The sequence below is a fragment of the Seriola lalandi genome, unplaced genomic scaffold, assembly GCF_002814215.2.
Source record: "Seriola lalandi dorsalis isolate HSWRI2012SDOR001 ecotype SW California unplaced genomic scaffold, Sedor1 jcf7180002054902, whole genome shotgun sequence".
Classification (NCBI taxonomy): Eukaryota; Metazoa; Chordata; class Actinopteri; order Carangiformes; family Carangidae; genus Seriola; species Seriola lalandi.
Genome location: NW_019525454.1, coordinates 610,886 through 628,769, shown reverse-complemented (window position 1 = coordinate 628,769; position 17,884 = coordinate 610,886). Strand labels below are relative to the sequence as shown.

Here is a 17,884-nt window from a genome sequence, read left to right as displayed (position 1 = left end):
TGTCTTGTTGATTAATCAGAGGATTTTCTCTTTTTTTATGTTATTTCTCTGCTGGGATGTTACATGACTCAAGGTTTTTTCTGTGTAGTTATTTAATTAAAACTAAACGAGTCAGTTAAAGTTTATATGTATAAGGACAGGTGCGGTATATACCATGAACCAATGCCACATTAATGAATAACCTAAGCTAATGGCCTGTCCTTATAGGTGGGACAAAAACTGGCATACATATGTTACATACAAAACAGCACAAAAATAATAAAAGCTGCAAGAATTAGTCAATTAATTGTGGCCAGAGATCTTATGTCACACAAAATAAACTGAATATCTTTTGGTTTTTAACTGTTAATCAAAACAAAAGATAAAACAAAACATTTTAAAAAGTAACTTTAGCATGTGGGGAATCCTGGTGAAAGTTTTTAGACAAAAACGATCAATTTAAGAGAATAACTGGGCATTAATAGATTATGAAATTCTTAGTTTGCTGTCTCTCTATCCTGATGTCATCTGTTATTGTATCTAACTTAAATATACTAGAAACTAGGTTAAAATTAATTTTAAAAAAAAAACATAATATTTTAAATATATCTATTTTAAAAAGTAAAGAAATATATACAAAACATTCATATCCACACAGACATACATTTGTACTTCTACTCGCGTACATGCTGACGTAACCAACTTGATCATTTTAATATGAATAATTTATGTAAAAAAAAAAAAAAAAAATCCAGGGCGTTAACAATTAAATGCTGACATGTCCTGGCTGGTCTGTCAAGCATGTTGTGTTTTTTATTTTCCTGCAGGCTTGTAACCAATCTGCCATCACATCCGCCCCGTCACTCCGCAGCCGCTGCGCCGCCTCCACCATAAAGCCTCACATACATGTAGACAGCCGCTAGTTGGCTAACGGCATCGACGGGAGACATACGGAACAGGAGCTTTGTTGCCCGGGGTTACTTCACCTGGCAAACGCGCTTATTCAGCCTCAAGCTGGGGATACTTTAGTCCAGATATAAATAAGACGTTCAAACTACGGAGAAGAAGCGAGGTTTAATCGAAGGACGGTGTAACATCTGTCGCTCGGTGGATCGGACCGCCCGCTAGCTTTGTTACAACTCCGCGCATACGTAGTTTTAGCTCGCCAGTCGGCTAACTACGCTAACTCGAGAAGAAAGGCCGTCGAGTTGACCTAGCGTCGGTTATTTAACGGGTAGCGAATCATCCTGGCATATCAAGGTTGCCTCTCACCGCTTGGATCGGAAAACCGTCAAATTGAAGAGCAGAACACCGAGAGAGGATGGCTCTGAAAAGGATCCACAAGGTAAGATAAACGTCAAATGTTAGCTCGCCGCGCTAGCCTCCCACAATGTAGCTAGCGCTGCTCTTGATACTGTATCCTGTGAAACATGGCGGTGAAACCTGTTCGGGGAAGTGTTTTAAGTTTGTGGCTCTTGGGCTGTGTAATCATTTTTGTGTGATTACGGGTTAGGTGAATTGTGTTTTCTTCTTTTTTTTCTTTTTTTTTTTCTTACTGTTGGCACCGGCTCCGGCACCATTCAGCTAGCTTAGCTAACGTTAGCAGTTTCGTTTACAGGTTCAGTGTGTGTGTGTGTGTGTGTGTGTGTGTCGAGGTGGATTGACGACAGAAAGAGGCCGCACGAATTGCCCAACACTGTACCGTTTACATAAACACACGTATATTTGAATGCGGTGTGGTTACGACACTGAGCTCCTTTTTTACTGGAGCTTCACATCTGTGTCGTGTGTCTTCACCAACCGGCCAAACATATATATATATATTTTTTTATTTTTATAAAAGCGTCGATGCTCGGCGTTACCAGAACCCATGACTCATATCACTCACTGAATCCGTGTTAGCAGTCAGAGCTTGTGTTCATGATACATTTCCTTGGTATTTGGTCGTATTTGTTCTGAGTCCGTGCACATCACAGGGTGTGTGTGTGTGTTCTGATAGTTTTAAATGGAGGAAACAGGCAACAGTAGGACAAAGTACAGCAACACTTCTGAAGTGTTCACACCGTGACTTTTTATTTCCTCACTCTGCTCTTGACTAGAATCTTCTTCCAGGGAAATCCATAAACTTACTTGTGAAACGGTGTATGTCAGAAGGCCAGGGTGGGGCAATGGCCTCCACTTCACTCTCTAAAATAGCTGTAGACCTAAAAATAACAGAGGGTGTGTGTTTGTGTGTGTGTGTGTAATAAATATATATATATATATATATGCTTAGGTCTCATCTTGCTGTTAACTGTAGAGACGATAACAAGGCGGCCCCCCCACCTGCCCCTGAGCTGGTGCAGAGTTGAACATGAAGGAGATAACACCTTGGCTGTTGTGAAATAAATGAAGCACGCTACCGTCATGTAGCATCTCCCTTCCCTGGTCTACCTTTATGTTATGTAAAAGTGCGACTCATTCTTGTATGTTGATTTTCAGATCTTGTCTCCTCCATTATTGTGTCTCTTTAAGATTACTGTGATCTAATTGGTTATTGTTCTAAACCTCTTTTCATTACAGGAGCTTAACGATCTGGCTCGTGACCCTCCAGCACAGTGCTCAGCCGGCCCAGTGGGTGATGACAGTAAGTGTCCCAAGGCTGGTCAAAAGTTTAGGGCTGCATCAGTTAATCTGCTGACTTTTTTTTTTTTTTTTTTAATCGTTCTGTCTTTGAAGTGCAAGAAATGGTGAAAAGTTGCCTGTTACCAATGTCCTTCATCAAAGATATTAGTTAACTATCATTCATGGCTTAAAAAAAAGATAAAATCTTCACACTTGAGAAGCTAGATCACAGCATATGTTTGGAGTTTTGCTTGAAAAATGACAAAATGATCAGTAGTTCTTCAAAAAAAGTTGTGGATTAAGTTTGTGATTAATGGACGAAATATGGAAGCTCTAAAAGTTTTGCAGTGTCAGCATTATAGTTTGGCAGGTCTGTCTTCTAAAATATGATTCATCATGTGGAGGTGCAGTAAACGGCTAAACGTTTCAGGTCAAAATAAAGACTGAACAACCTACATTTACACAAGGATAGACTGATTGACAGGCTCAGAAAATTTGAATTTAAGAGAAGTTACACTCGTTCTTTATATGAACTCTAAACTCACAGGTGGATGTAGCTCACGTGCTGAGAATTGGTGATCATATTCTTGAATACCTCCACCCTGCTGATAAGCACTATAGTAAAACCTATTCAAAGGTATCATGGCCATAAAAAAAAAGTATTGATAAAGATATACAAAGGGAAATGGTGTTACTGGGAAGCTACAAAGACAATTTAGAAGCCTAGTTCCTGTCAGATCAGATACCTGTGACCTTTCTTTGTCTCCTAACATTTACTTTCTGTTCTCCGCAGTGTTTCACTGGCAAGCCACAATCATGGGACCTGTAAGTAGATACTTTATGACATAACTGTTTCTTTATTTCTAAACAACAAGTGGAAATTTATCACTGAGGCCACGTTCCTGGCTGATCCAAATGTATTCATGAGATAAAGGTTAAAATTTGACTTGAAGCTGTGGACGGCATGTTTAGATCACTCTTTCTGAAATATGTAAATGTTCTTTTCCCCCGTTATTCTTTTTTTTTTTTTTTCCTCTCCAGAGTGACAGTCCATATCAGGGAGGTGTTTTCTTCTTGACAATTCATTTTCCAACAGACTACCCCTTCAAACCACCCAAGGTAAGACTGAAATGAGGTTTACCCTTTCTCTTGTTTTGATACATTATGGTAATTAAAGGTACGCTGTCATTCATCTGTCAAGCGACCTGCAGAATCTGTCATGAAGCAGACTCAAGTCTTGTTTGCAGCATTAGCATACTGCCCAGTGTATACAGTGCCAGGAACTGGGGTCAAACAATGTACTTTTTTTTTTTTTTAAAATGCCGAGCAACTTTAATTTCTTTTTTCTGAGTGCGTCAAAGTGACAGCAGATATTTCCTGTTAATGAAACCGAGTTCAGCAGTTTGGCATATTGAAAATATTTTGTCAGCTTCACAACACCCATGAAGCAATATCTGTCATTCCAGAAGATACTAATCATGGGCATGAAACGTCACTGCCTTGTGTTGAGGAATTTAAATTGCGTAACACCTGGTGACATGGGTTGACTCAGCATTATCTTACTTGTCCTCACTGCTATGTTTTTTGTGTTTTTTCTTTTTCTTTTCAGGTTGCATTTACAACAAGAATTTACCACCCAAATATTAACAGTAACGGCAGTATCTGTCTGGATATTCTCAGATCACAGTGGTCTCCTGCACTTACTATTTCTAAAGGTATGGATAAGCATGAAAGGTCACCATGACAACAACCTTATCAATTATCAGTTGGTAGAGTGTAGGATGACCCGCCCCACTGGCTGGTAACACCAAAAGCTTCAAAATAATCTTCCATTGAATTTTGTTTTACTGCCAAATCAACAGAACCTGATTCTATACACAAAGGTATTTAAAAATGGCCAGAGCATTTAAATTTGTAATTTTCTTTTTTTGCCACAAATGGTTTTTGGCAGGTGTGTAATGTTTATTTTTGACACTGCAAGTAATACAATTTAACTTGATTCGCACAAATTTTGCAAAAAGATGTCATCTGTTTTAAAATTTTGTACTTACATTTAAGAATATGCACAATTATCAGTCATTTGTTCATAGCAACCGTGATTGTTTCTTTAAGATATTGCGCTAGCTTGGAATAAGGTTAATTTAATTTGTGTAGAGTTTGACAAATTGTGTAAAACAGACAAACTACTTGTATTAGCCGACTTTAAAAAATGGTTTAATGGGTTTTTTTGTCTGTATTGTTTCTTGTAGTTCTTCTCTCCATTTGCTCACTCCTATGTGACCCAAACCCTGATGACCCACTAGTGCCAGAGATCGCACGAATCTACAAAACAGATAGTCAGAAGTAAGTATATTTATATAAGTGTGTCAAACTATTCTCTAACATGTGAAATAACCAATTCTGTATCCCAAAAGGAAGAACAGCCTTCTAGTACATATTTAATGCTGCGCTGTTCACAATAAATACAACTTTAATAGGCAAAGTTAATCGCCTGAGTCTAGTATTTAACCTAGTTTCACTCTGTCAGGTACAATAAACTAGCTCAGGAGTGGACAGCGAAGTATGCCATGCTTTAGGGTAAGGCCAAGAGGCCGTGCTGCATCTTGGGTAGTGCAATGGGAGTGATTGGTTGTGTTGTGATGCTCTGTCTCACTGACATAAGCAGAGGCCTGGATCTCTGTTGTGAAGTATACGACTGCAGTGTGGGATTTGACTGTGATTATACTAATCTCCGGCTGGTTGCTGTAAATAAACACGTTAACATAATATTTCTGGCGACCCACAGATAAAATGGTCTCTTGACAGCTGTGGGTTACCACTAATACAGGCCAGACAAATGAAGATCCAATAGCAGTAATCACAAGTCCTGTAACAGAACTTATAAGACCACATCTTACATTTAACTTCAATTTTTGCTGACCATTTTCCATCATATACATAAGATTAAAAGTAAGTTTGATTGGAAAATCAACATGCAGAGACCTTAGATTTGCTTGAGATAGGTGATCATCACAGTTAATGATGGGTTGCCTTTTTATTTTTCAGTTGTTATTGTTGCATGGTGAAGCAGTGTCAGCAGGGACCATTGTGAAAAATGTTCTTGCATTGGAGGACACGCCAACAGTTGGCTGCCAAAAAGAACGGCATTCATGAGCTATGATGTCTGACACTAGCCTAGAGACAAACAGTAAGGATAATGTGAAGCGGGTTTCTGGTATGAAAAGGTTGTTCTTTAGGGGCAGATAATGAACCGTCAGGTGTCACAGTATTCTTCAACATAGCGTCTTTAAACAGTATGTGCTGGCAGCAGCATTGCCAGGTAAAGGCGGGGTTTTAACATTTAATAATAAAATCCATAAACAAAAGAAAACATAGCCAGAAGGAAACAATATTGGTGTTCTTGGCATTTAAGTTTAAGAAAAGGTTGGTACATGGAAGCAGGCAGCTACATTTGTCTCAGGGTCACAGGACCAGACACTCAAACATGGAGCAGGAAATAAAAGTGAATTCATAAAAAAGAGGGAGGAACAGGATATAAGTAGGAGACAAAGTCTGTGATAAAATAATATAAAAGAAAAGTGATTGAAATCTTGAAACAGGTGCAGATTCTGGTTCCTGTTATCAAACCCACTAATGCAACTAATGATGATCATTCTTGACTTGTCTACAGACCTGTTTTGTTTAGCAATTTAGTCTCTGAAATATCAGAAAGCAGTGAAAAATGTCCATCCTTGTTGTTGTATTTTGTTTATATTTAACAAAATATTATTTACATTTTGTTGAGTCAACAGTCCAAAACCCCAAGATATTTGGTTTATAGTTACATAGAAGAGAAAACAAGCAAATACAGGGCCAAGCTGCGACCAGAGAAAATGGGGTAAAAAAATCAGTTATGAAACTAGTTGCTGTTTAATTTTCTGCTGATCAGTTATTAAGTGAATCTCTGCAGCTCTACCCACCATAATGACTGGAAATGTACATTTTAATATATTTTGCATTTAAAATATCTTCCCTTTTTATAAACGTAAATCGGGAGTCAAAGGAATTGCTGAACCAAACCAATATCGTATTTGCTATTAAAAGGTTAAAACGGCCAAAGCCAGTGTTGTAATCTTTTTAATATGGTTTCATATGATGGACTGATCCAGAATCAATTTATTTGAGTAACCAGGTTACAAGCAGTATTGTCTTTGCATGTCGATGTAGCCACTAACTCCAGCATGAAGAGGTTTGCTGTTGCAAAAAAAAAAAAAAGTTGCCTTACTTGAGGTATTGGTGTGTAAATACGATGCCTGACTTGTCGAACAAATATTGCACTGTTTAAGGTTAAAAACGTGTGAATGACGTGTCAAGTATTTTTGTGCATATTCTGACTAATTTCGTCGGGGTGCTAACTTGGCTTGCCCGGTTGTTTTGTTTTTTAAAAAGCAGTGTGCAGAGGTGCATGTGCTATAATAAATCCTGACAAAAGAGGCAAGTTATGAGTTGATGAGAAAATTTTGTGTGTGTGATTGAGTTCTTTAAGTTAATTCTTCCTCTTTGCGTCTCTTCGCAGATACACCAAAATGGCAAAAGAATGGACACAAAAATACGCAATGTGATGGCATCGTTTGGAAAGCTGGTGGAAAATGTTGTTGCTGGTTCAAACTTAAAATTCCAGGGTTCTGTTTTTCTTTTTTCACTTTATTTCTTCGTTAATCAAAGCATTTTACCCCTTCCCTTCCTTCCCCACCTGCGCGCTCATAAGAAGATAGTGTTTTCTCTCTAGGACACGTGCCAGTTTCTGTGAGGTTTCGACTCCCATTTTGTATGGAGTTTAAAATAATAATAAAAAAAAATAAATAAAAAAGAAAAGAAAATCACCATGGTTCTGAACACTCGGCTTTAGCATGCACCAGTAAGAGTTTTTCAACCCCAAATTGGTGATGTTAGTAATTCACTCTGCACACACTTAGTAGAATCAGATGCAACTGGTCTCCTGATGCTGAATATATCAACCCCGTGGTGATCCAGCTGGTTCACCTGCTGGTTCACCTGCTGGATCCTGTAGGGTTGATGTTTACTTCACTGTGGGCTCGGTCTTTTTTGAAGCATTTCTCGAGAGGCCTGTCTTTTGCCATACCCGTAAATTCTGAATTTGAAAGTTTCAGATTGGCAAAATTCTGTCTGCATTTTATTTGAAAGTGGTAAAATCTGAAATGGGGGGGGGGGAGAGATGCCTTTTCTCTGAACGATTAGGGAAACTGGTCCCTGTGGCTCCTGGACTGGTGTGATGTCAGTATGTTCTTCTGATCATTAGTATAGGAATTTATTACCTGAGGAAAGAAGTGTATCTTATTCCACTATCAAAGTGTGTGTACAGAGAAGCACAGCAGTATATATCAATGTTAAGGAAACAAAATATAAGAACTTCAATGTTGTATTTTATGCATGTTAATAAAGGTAGGCTATTATATCTGATATGTTTCTGCAAATTAAGTGGATTGTAAGGCTGAACAGTTGGAAAAAAATTGGTTCCCCTCAAAGGCTTCCTATTTCTTTTTTGTTATTTAGAAGCCAGTAGATGAGCAGTTAGTTTTATGCCCACTCAAACACTGTCTTCTTGTAGCCCTAAAATATTGATGCAAAGCTAATGGTTGATAATCAACTTGTGGCTCTGTTTCTTTTTAGTTTTCCATTCAATAAAGTTACTTAAACCATAATGAATGACTCATGTTTTTTTGTTTTTCATTTAAAGTGAATATGTGGACATTTGTTGAATGCAAAAGTTCTGTTCTTAGCCGTTAATGACTGATGTTAATATGAATGTTGTAGTCTCGCTCATCCATTAATGTGTGTTAAACTATGGGAAACAGTCGATTAGTTGATAGAAAAATTGATTTTAATAGGGGAAAATGTGACATTTTGACATCTTTAGTAAATGCTTGAATGTGTTTTTTGTTTTTTTTTTAAAGAAAACTTAATTCCTCTGAGTTCAGGGCCGGTTGGAATATTTTAATTTGCTTTTAAATAAAATACATTATTCACAAAGTATAATTTTATTTTTTCTGTGCAAAAAGATCAACTCGATTCTGAATGATCATAAAGAATCGACGGGTAAATATCATTAAATACTTCTTTTTTAATGTTAGCAGTTCACATTAATTGTGTGGTTTTATATACATTTGTACTGATTTAAGTGTTGTAAACATTAACAGCTTAATATAGTCTTCAAAACTTTTATTAACCATTTATAAATTGTTTCTTATCAAAAAGTAGTTACCTTAGTGTTTTTACAGATGCATGTAACCACAATTATTAATAAATAAAAGTAAATATATCTGTTATTGTAAAGATGCGACTAATCTTATTAAAACCCAAACACAAAATGTCAAATCTTTTCGCGCCAAAATTTGTCCCTCGTGCTAGTACTCTGACCACCTGACTGTCACGAGTGGGTCACATGATGAAACAAGGAAGTGCCCAGTCAGTCAGCAGACAACAACCAAAACAAAAACCCCTAGATATTCCACTTTAGAGGAGTAATTCTTCTACATAACATGCCTGAAACAAACCACAAACTATGAGTCTGCGTGGAAACATCTTTATCCGTGCAGTTTGTGTTTTGTTGTGTTTGTTTGTCGGAGTTTTAACCGGGTTTTCTTCAGTACCGGAGCAGCATCGGTCTCTGAGTCTGGCCGGTAAATGGAGTCTCTCAAACGCCAACGGTTCGGTGTCTCTGCCCGCACAGGTGCCCGGATGTGTTCACTCCGCTCTGCAGCAACAGGGATTCATCCAGGTGGGACGAAGGGTTTAATACATAAGAGGATGTGACCAGGTGTTTTTGTTGTGACTGTGTAACTTTGGTTTTCACTTGTGATCCGGATTTACACGACATTGGACCTTTTTATTTATGATACATATCGATTAAATATAGTTTATTTACAGCATTTAAGGTTGGCGATGCTCTGTGCATTGTGTATGTATTAATAATTAGTTGGCAACTCAATTAAATAAAATGCAAAATTATTTAATCCCTTTCAGCTTATACTTAAAATTTTATTTAAAGTCAGAATTCTTAAAAAAATAAGATTTATATATATACCTCCATGTCATGTGGTTTTGCGTGTATTTTCTTTTTGATATATTTAATAACTTTCTAACCTATTTAATGCTTAATAATTCCTCATATAAACTAAAGATATAATAAAAATAATACACATCAACCTTCAACATCATTAATAAACATGCAGTTAAATGCTCTTTTTTTTATTACCAGCAGCAGGTGACAGTAAAACACTCGTGTCAAACTTTGAACACAGTTCACAACCGTAAACTAGGAGAGAAGTTAACAAAAAAGATTTCCACTTTTCTCTCAGGATCCATATTTTAGGTTCAATGATGTTTCTTATCGGTGGATTGCTTTTGACAACTGGACATACACGACCACGTTTAATGTGTCAGCCCAAGTGAGGTCAGTGTCATTATTTATATCATTTTTAAAAGGAATTTTCTGTCTCCTGGTCCGGACTCACCTGTTTGTTCTCCATTAACAGAACCAAACAGAAGGTGCTTCTCGCCTTTGACGGCGTGGACACTGTGGCGTCCATTTGGCTCAATGGAGTCGCTGTGGGCAACACGGACAACATGTTTCGTAGATACGTATGTAAAGCGTAAAATGAGCAGTTCACAATGTAAACGTGTGTTTTGCTTTCTTCTTAACATCTTGTGTTTTCGGTGTGAAGGACTTCTCGGTCAGAGACCTGCTGAAGGACGGGGATAATGTGCTGAGGGTTCGTTTGCTGTCTCCGGTTCTTTACGCGTCTGAGCGGAGGGAAGCTCATTCTGCCTACAGAGTTCCTCCTGAATGTCCTCCAGATGTTCAGAAGGGGGAATGTCACGTCAACTTCATCAGGAAAGTAAGAGAAGCTACTCCTCTCCTTTTACAAGTCTTACCAAAGTACTGGCATCTCCGTCTCTGGGTTTGTTCGTTTTGAGTTTTTCTAACCGATAAGATGCAGAGAAGGAAAGTTCTGGTTAGAGAGGTGAAAAGTACGGATACAACAATCTACACGGATACATGTCAATAAAAATGCTAGTTCGTTTTTTTATTCAGTCATCACACATAAAACAGTAAAAAATAAACAATATATAAACAGAAAGAACAAAAACCAAAAAGAAACAAGTCTATGTATTAAGTGACTGAAGCAAAATGCTTCTATATATTATTTCTATATATTTATTCACACCTGTAACCCTCAGAAACATCTCTTTAAACCAGTATTTGAAGAACCAAAAGGATTACAGATCATTCTCTTGAAAACCAAAAGCTCAAATCTGAATAAGCATTGTTCCGTATATTGATATTTGCTTTCCTGTATTCAAAAGAACTTTATTTTTATTTACTTTAATTTTATTCAAAGTTCAGAGTTTCTTTGAGAAAAGTGTTGTCGCTAAAATATTTCCTTTTCTTTGTTATTATTACTTTTGGAAATTCACCCTTATTTAATCATTTATTAATTCTAAAGCATGAATTTGTTCTAGCAGTGAATGATTCTTGCTTTAAACTCTGACCTTCATCTCATCCCAACCAGCTTGTATTTACTTATTTTAATAAATGTATAAAACATGTAAAACAGAGTGTCACAGCGTGCGGACAGCAGCTGACGTGGGACAGTGTTTCTATCTGTGCACATGTAAACGTTCATCACTGTTGTGCTGCAGGAGCAGAGCTCTTTCAGCTGGGACTGGGGGCCTTCGTTCCCCACGACGGGACTGTGGAAAGGAGTTCGACTGGAGGCGTTTGATGTCCTGCAGCTCGTCCAGGTTTCCTCCTTTCCTCTTTACAGTACGTCACCAGACATCATCACCAACAGCGATTTCTGAACCTTTTGATTAATTAAAGAAAACAAAAAACAAGAGAAACTGCAGAGAGAAAAATATGGGGGATTCTTTGATGCATAAGTGTGTCTGAGTGTCTCTCATAAGATAGAAAGTATTAACAACGCTTTAATTATTTATCTGGTGCATTAGAGCAGCTGTGCAAGATGTAATAGATCAATAAATAAAGACTGGGGCTTTTCTAGAAGTGAGTAGTTGCTTTGAAACACAGGAAATATTTAAAGATACTTTTCTTTCTGTGATTTACTCTTTATTGTACTCTGAGTATGAGACTCGACTTCCCTTTGCCACCAGTATCGGTTCTAGTGTCTTATCCAGGTTTCCATGTCTGGAACAATGTAAGAGTTTTCTTGTTTCTAAATAATCTCTATAATGTGTTTGTGTGTCTAGACTTCAGCCTCTCTCAGTGGAGAGTCCAGGTTGAGCTTCTTGTCGATGCTGTTCAGACAACAAACGGCCGAATCTCTCTCTCCGTACCTGAGCTGCACTCGGAGCAGAGCGTCCACACACACTTCCTGTCTGGAAGGACCAAGAACACCTTCGTCTTGCACATAAACACGGTACTTGACACACTTGTATTAGATTTGTGTTAATTAATGTTTGAGACTGGTGGACACGAATTTATTTTCTTTAAAAAAAGGGGCGTTAACCTAATGGCATAAAACTACAGGTAAATAATTAGATCATTTAAAAGAAAAAGTGAAACCACTAAAAACATGTTATTTTCTCTGATTATCTATAAATTAATGTGAAATTCTGTGGTAGGATTTAGAAAATGTTTATTAGTAATAGGAAGTGATAGTATTAGTTTTCTACTCTCCCTCTCGTTGTTTACAGGAGAAGAAAAACAGTCTGAAGCAAGAGAGTAAAAGAAATAATTTCCACATTGTTCATTTATCAAGGTCTTAAAAATGACTGATTTTAAAAGAATTTTTTTTTTCTTTATCGCTTATGTGGAAATTTTGAAACTTGTTCTTTGACCATCAGAGCAGCCGGGTGAAGCTGTGGTGGCCCAGCGGCCGCGGCGACCAGCCCTTCTACCAGCTGACTGTCAGAGGTTTCCAGGATGGATCTTTAATCCTCAACACAAAGTCTAAGGTCAGAGTTCACTGCCTGTCAGCGCTTTTATTCTTTCTATTTGACGTTCAGGCATTTAGCTGATGTATTCAGGCAGCACAGTGTGCCGTACAACAGGAGTGGCATCACACGTTCACCTCTTCAGTCGTGCACAGTTCTTCTGTTTCATCTGTTTCTGGACTCCTGGTTCTTCTTGTCTCATCGTCATGCTGCAGAATCCAACATGAACGTCTTTAGTGCCTAAAACTTTTCTTCACAATACTCCGTATCTTACAAAGTGAAGCTGTAAAAGAGCTGAACTCCTCCTGAGTCGGGATTTGTTTGTCTTTGTGAAATTCTAGGGATGAATATTGAAATTCAACATAATTCTTTAAGTTTATTTTAACTGTTTAAAATACAAGATCACACCTGACATGACACACACCTGAGTATAATATTAATCCAGAATTTATTCATATATTGTAGACTAAATTATATTACACACACACATACACACACACACACACACACACACACACACACACACGGCATACATGCAGTATGTTTTTAGAAAATGAATGGAGTCCTGATTACATCTAGAAGAATAAATATATCTTACAGAGGCGTCTTATCCATTAAAGGTGATTGTTTAAAACAGGACGCAGGATTTGTGGGTGATGTAGTTCAAATTGTCCCGACAAGTAAAAGCTTGCCGCCGTTTGGAAACAACAAAATGACGAGTTATTATTGTGACTGATGAGATCAACGTGATCGTTTCATTAAAGTTGTGTGTGTTTGATCTAAAGCGCTGATGAAAGTCTCTCCTGCAGGTGTATTTCCGCACCGTGGAGCTGATCCAGGAGCCGGTCGTTGGGTCTCCGGGACTCAGCTTTTATTTCCGCATCAATGGGAAACCAATTTTCCTCAAAGGCTCCAACTGGATCCCGGCCCACTCCTTCCAGGACCAGATCTCCCCCGCTGTGTGAGTGTTGTCTGAAAAGCTGCAGTTTGAGTCCTGCGTGCTGACGGGAATATTAATCACTATTCATGATAATATTCTTAAAGAAACTGTTCCCCACCCGTTCTCCTCTTCGGTCTCCTCTGTGTCTCCGTGCAGGTTTGTTCCTGACCTTTCAGGAGACGTGGTGTTTGAACTCCTGCGTGTGATTTACGTCGTGTTGTTTGTCCTGCAGTTTGAGGAACTTGTTGCAGTCGGCTGTAGACGCCAACATGAACACGCTCAGGGTCTGGGGAGGAGGAGTGTACGAGCAGGATCTTTTCTACAGTCTCTGTGATGAGCTGGGAATCATGGTAACTACTCTCATCCTCTGATGATATTAATATGACTTAACTTTAAAAAAAAAAAAATGGCTGCCACCGCAAATGTAAAAACGACACACACGTTCCTTAATTCTTGAGCTGGAAGCTGCAGCTGCTGCAGTTTCACAAACATAAACCTTCAAATCAGAATTGGACTCGCTCCGTCTCCCGTTCACTTCTATTGAAGCGCGAGCGACGGAGAAATTAGAGCGTGTGTTTCCTGTTTCGCTGCGGCCTCCAGTCGGCTCCAGTGGATCCGCAGGGGTCAGAGGTCAACTCCGACTGAGCGGATATCCTCGGCCCAGCCAACAGAAACACTGCTGCGCTGTGTTCGGAAATGTAGAAGCTGGTTTTTTGTTTTTTTTCACTGTTTTCACTGGATTATCTTCAGACCACAGACTGAAACGCCTCTCTGTCTGTCGGTGTGATCGATATCTGTCAGAAACTCGACTTTATTTCCTTTTTCATGGTTGAGTGTCGGCAAATGTCCCTGAACTGAACCTGACACAAGAATTTAAACCTTTTTTAGATTTAATTTTTATGTGATTATTCTGTATAACAGATAAAATAACTGATATAATGAATAATGCTGAACATGTCAGTGATATATCATGTGTTTAAGCTGCCTGTATTCAACATCACATATGCATCTCATAGTATCTCTGAGTCCTCTTCGTGTCTCCTGATTGTTCGTACAGAGTAAGTGACCTAAAGAAAAGCTGCACAGCTGATCTTTGTTTGCTGTTTTCTGGGCTTCATAACACTGGGAAACCTTTTTATTCATGTGTGTTTGCCCGGTTCACTTGTCTAATGTGCAGTGAATCTTCAACACGTGCCACAGCAGACATCGTGTCATGAGACAGAAGCTTTTTCGGATTCTGTTTGACCGTTGTGACGCTCCGAGCCGGTCGCGTTCTCGTGGACACGATGTCTCGGTAACACCTCGATGGAACGTCTTCAAATTTAGCACAAACATTCACTTGGACTCGAGGATGCACTGATTAGATTTTGGTGGTCAAAGGTCAAAGGTCAAGGTCACGGTGACCTTTTAGCCATAACTCAAGACTTCAAACGGAAATCTTTAATAATTTATATGACTCTGGATAAACGGGGGTGTAATTGTAGTTTCCATAGATGATTATACTTGTTTGGTTTTGTTCTGACTCATGAACACACTGTAGCAGTGACGGATCCTCATCCTGTTCATGTGTTTAGATTTGGCAGGACTTCATGTTTGCCTGCGCTATGTATCCCACTGAGGACGACTTCATACAGACAGTCAGAGACGAGGTCGTCCAACAGGTGAGCTGTGTATCAATCACTTCATTTTATTTCTTTATAGTTCAGAAAATGGCATATGTGGATTCTGTATAGAAGCGCATGGAAAGGCACCATTTATTGATGGGATTGTTATTTAAATTACATCAATAAATAGCAAATTAACCAAAACAAAATATGTATTTTCAGCTTCCTGTGATAACAGCTGGGCTTTTACTATTAGTATTAAGATAAGATTATAATAGATTATAGTTATTAAACTATAGTTTGTTCTATCTTAAATGTGCCACTTTGCATCTGTGTGATCAAATGAAATGTGTTGAGTTTTGTCTTATCGTCACCCGTCAGCTCCGGCGTCTCAAGTCTCACCCCTCTGTGATCATTTGGAGCGGGAACAATGAAAACGAAGCTGCTCTGGCGACAGACTGGTTCGACATCCCAGCTTCACAGAGGCCTCGTTACGTTAAAGACTATGTGACGCTGTATGTGAACAACATCAGGGAGCTTGTGCAGGAAGTGAGTGATCAGTCATTTGAAAAACACTGTCCCTGGATTTGTGCTTAAAATGTTTAATCCTTTATTTCTAGTGTGTTTCTTTTTTTCTTTTATAATACTGTAAAATTCAATAGAAACAAAAGACGAAGTGACGCTGTCTGATATCTGCTTCAGGAGGACCAGAGTCGCCCCTTTCTCGTCTCCAGTCCCACAAATGGGGCTGAATCGGAGCGGGAGGGATGGGTGGCAGCGAACCCCTACGACCTTCACTACGGAGACACTCACTTCTACAGCTACACCCTCGACTGCTGGGACTGGAGGAATTTCCCCCGGACTCGCTTCGCCTCTGAATACGGCTTCCAGTCCTGGCCTTCCTTCTCCACTCTGCAGCCGGTGACTGAATAAATCTTCCAGCACTGTTTTGTTTTACTTGATGAATCTGAGGTTTCCTTATTTTCATTTTTAACGTGTTAAGGACCAACGATGGCACCACGGTTAAATATCTTTGAGAAAAACCTCATGGGGTATTTAAATCCTATTTTTATCTTCTACTACAACTACAAGTGTCTATAACAGTTCTTCATGAAATGCCTTAGTGCAGCAAATGTGACCTAGATTTCTAAAACCAAATAAAAGAAAACAAGACATTCTGTCCAATATAACTATAAAATTAACTTTAAAATTGGTGAAATAATTTCTGCATTTAAAATGAGTTGAAGATGGAGAGATGCTGACGTTGTCAATCACGTCGTTCAGATCAATAAAAGCTCTTAATGTTTTTTTTCCTGGTTGTATAAAGTGTTTTTTTCTGTCTGTTGTTTGTGAGGTTTCAGGTTTCTATAAAAGAAGACTGGAGCTACAGCAGTAATTTCTCTTCCCATCGTCAGCACCATGAGGGCGGGAACCAGCAGATGTTACAGCAGGCTGCTTCACACTTCAACCTGCCGAACGCCACAGATCCACTGAAGAGATTCACAGACACTCTCTACATCACTCAGGTGAGACACACACACACACACACACACACACATACACACACACACACACACCACCCCAAACACCTGGCTGATACTTCACTATTTTTTACTTAAGTACAATGTGCACTACCTGAATATCATTTAGATAAACAATGTAAATCTTACAGAAGAGGATTAATGTGAAGAAAAAAAATAAAAAAATAAAAAAAATAAAAAATATATATATATATATATATATATATATATATTTAATTCTGACTTTAATCTCAGAATTTCTTTAGAAAGTCAGAAAAAATGAATGTGGCCCTAATGTAAAAAAATGTTTTTTTTTTTATAAAGTAAGAATTCTGAGTTTAAAGTCAGAATTAAAAAAATAAAGACATTTTTCATATGTGGCCTAATGTGAAAAAAAAATCTTTAGAAAGTAAGAATTCTAAGATAAAAGTCAGAATTAAAAAAAAAAAAAAAAAAAAAAATCACATTGCCCTAATGTCAAAAAAATATTTTTTTTAGAAAAAAGTATTAATTCTAAAAAAAGTTTTTTTAAAAATCACATTTGGCTCTGATGTAAAAATTTTTTTTTTTTTTTTTTTTTTTTAGAAAGTACGAATTCTGAGATTAAAGTTAGAATCCTAAAAAGAAAAATCAGATGAGGCTGTAATTCTCTTCTGAAATTTTAAAACTAATGAGCTGAGATTTTATTTTTTTCCATAATTACCTGTAACTTTCCACGTCGCTCTCTCAGAGAGAAAGTGATTTTGCTCTGATTGAAGCAGGTCATCAGTGTGTGAGCGTTGCGTGTTAATGATCATGTTTCTTGTCCAGGTCATGCAGGCTCAGTGTGTGAAGACTCAGACAGAGTTTTATCGGCGGAGTCAGACTGAGATCATTGAGGGCAAAGGTCACACTATGGGCGCTCTCTACTGGCAGCTCAATGATATTTGGCAGGCACCTTCCTGGTCGTCAATCGGTGAGTGATCAGCTACTTGTGTTGACGCCGCGCTCATTTATTTTTTTGTTGTTGTTGGTCTCGTTTGTATTTTGAACTCCTGCCGACTCCTTCCTGACTTTGTAGGAGTTTGATATTGTATTATAGAAGTCAGTGTGGCCCTTATATATAATCTCTTTGTTTGTGCAGAGTTTGGTGGGAAGTGGAAAATGCTGCATTATTTTGCACAGAACTTCTTTGCCCCCGTCCTTCCTGTTGGGTTTGAGGATGAAGACACGCTGTTCATCTACGCCGTCTCAGACCTGAGTCACGACCTGAAGCTCAGGGCTGCCGTAAGGCCCCCCCC

The 17,884-nt window shown here is 38.3% G+C and overlaps 2 protein-coding genes across 4 annotated transcripts in view; both read left to right on the top strand.

Annotated features, from left to right (window-relative positions):
• Nucleotides 1-881: 881 nt before the first annotated feature.
• Nucleotides 882-8,285, top strand: LOC111672825 (ubiquitin-conjugating enzyme E2 D2-like). 2 transcript variants are annotated; one of them, XM_023430383.2, is made up of 8 exons: nucleotides 882-1,324; nucleotides 2,542-2,605; nucleotides 3,377-3,408; nucleotides 3,625-3,702; nucleotides 4,193-4,298; nucleotides 4,833-4,926; nucleotides 5,111-5,160; nucleotides 7,139-8,285. In XM_023430383.2, exons 1-7 carry the CDS (start codon nucleotides 1,301-1,303, stop codon nucleotides 5,157-5,159), a joined length of 447 nt encoding a protein of 148 aa, XP_023286151.1. In that variant the 5' UTR covers nucleotides 882-1,300; the 3' UTR covers nucleotide 5,160; nucleotides 7,139-8,285. The 2 variants fall into 2 exon arrangements, with proteins under 2 accessions (XP_023286151.1, XP_023286152.1); XM_023430384.2 differs by lacking the exon at nucleotides 5,111-5,160 and having other exon boundaries at nucleotides 886-1,324.
• Nucleotides 8,286-9,036: 751 nt separating this feature from the next.
• Nucleotides 9,037-17,884, top strand: part of manba (mannosidase, beta A, lysosomal) — an 11,553-nt gene continuing 2,705 nt past the window's right edge. For both annotated transcript variants that reach the window (XM_023430363.2, XM_087169642.1), the window contains exons 1-15: nucleotides 9,037-9,361; nucleotides 9,942-10,036; nucleotides 10,119-10,224; nucleotides 10,308-10,481; nucleotides 11,287-11,410; nucleotides 11,854-12,023; nucleotides 12,451-12,561; nucleotides 13,350-13,501; nucleotides 13,713-13,830; nucleotides 15,055-15,141; nucleotides 15,466-15,633; nucleotides 15,787-16,005; nucleotides 16,446-16,610; nucleotides 17,415-17,559; nucleotides 17,728-17,870. In XM_023430363.2, coding sequence (XP_023286131.1) covers nucleotides 9,146-9,361; nucleotides 9,942-10,036; nucleotides 10,119-10,224; nucleotides 10,308-10,481; nucleotides 11,287-11,410; nucleotides 11,854-12,023; nucleotides 12,451-12,561; nucleotides 13,350-13,501; nucleotides 13,713-13,830; nucleotides 15,055-15,141; nucleotides 15,466-15,633; nucleotides 15,787-16,005; nucleotides 16,446-16,610; nucleotides 17,415-17,559; nucleotides 17,728-17,870 — 2,193 coding nt within the window. In that variant the 5' untranslated portion in view covers nucleotides 9,037-9,145. The remainder of the gene's footprint in view (nucleotides 9,362-9,941; nucleotides 10,037-10,118; nucleotides 10,225-10,307; nucleotides 10,482-11,286; nucleotides 11,411-11,853; nucleotides 12,024-12,450; nucleotides 12,562-13,349; nucleotides 13,502-13,712; nucleotides 13,831-15,054; nucleotides 15,142-15,465; nucleotides 15,634-15,786; nucleotides 16,006-16,445; nucleotides 16,611-17,414; nucleotides 17,560-17,727; nucleotides 17,871-17,884) is intronic.

What these genes read in the sequence shown, in the direction of transcription:
- LOC111672825 (XM_023430383.2), top strand. Translation starts at nt 1,301, where the DNA reads ATGGCTCTGAAAAGGATCCACAAG. An exon ending in CTCTGAAAAGGATCCACAAG is followed by an intron (nt 1,325 to 2,541) that starts GTAAGATAAACG and finishes TTTTCATTACAG; the next exon opens with GAGCTTAACGATCTGGCTCG. An exon ending in TGCACTTACTATTTCTAAAG is followed by an intron (nt 4,299 to 4,832) that starts GTATGGATAAGC and finishes TGTTTCTTGTAG; the next exon opens with TTCTTCTCTCCATTTGCTCA.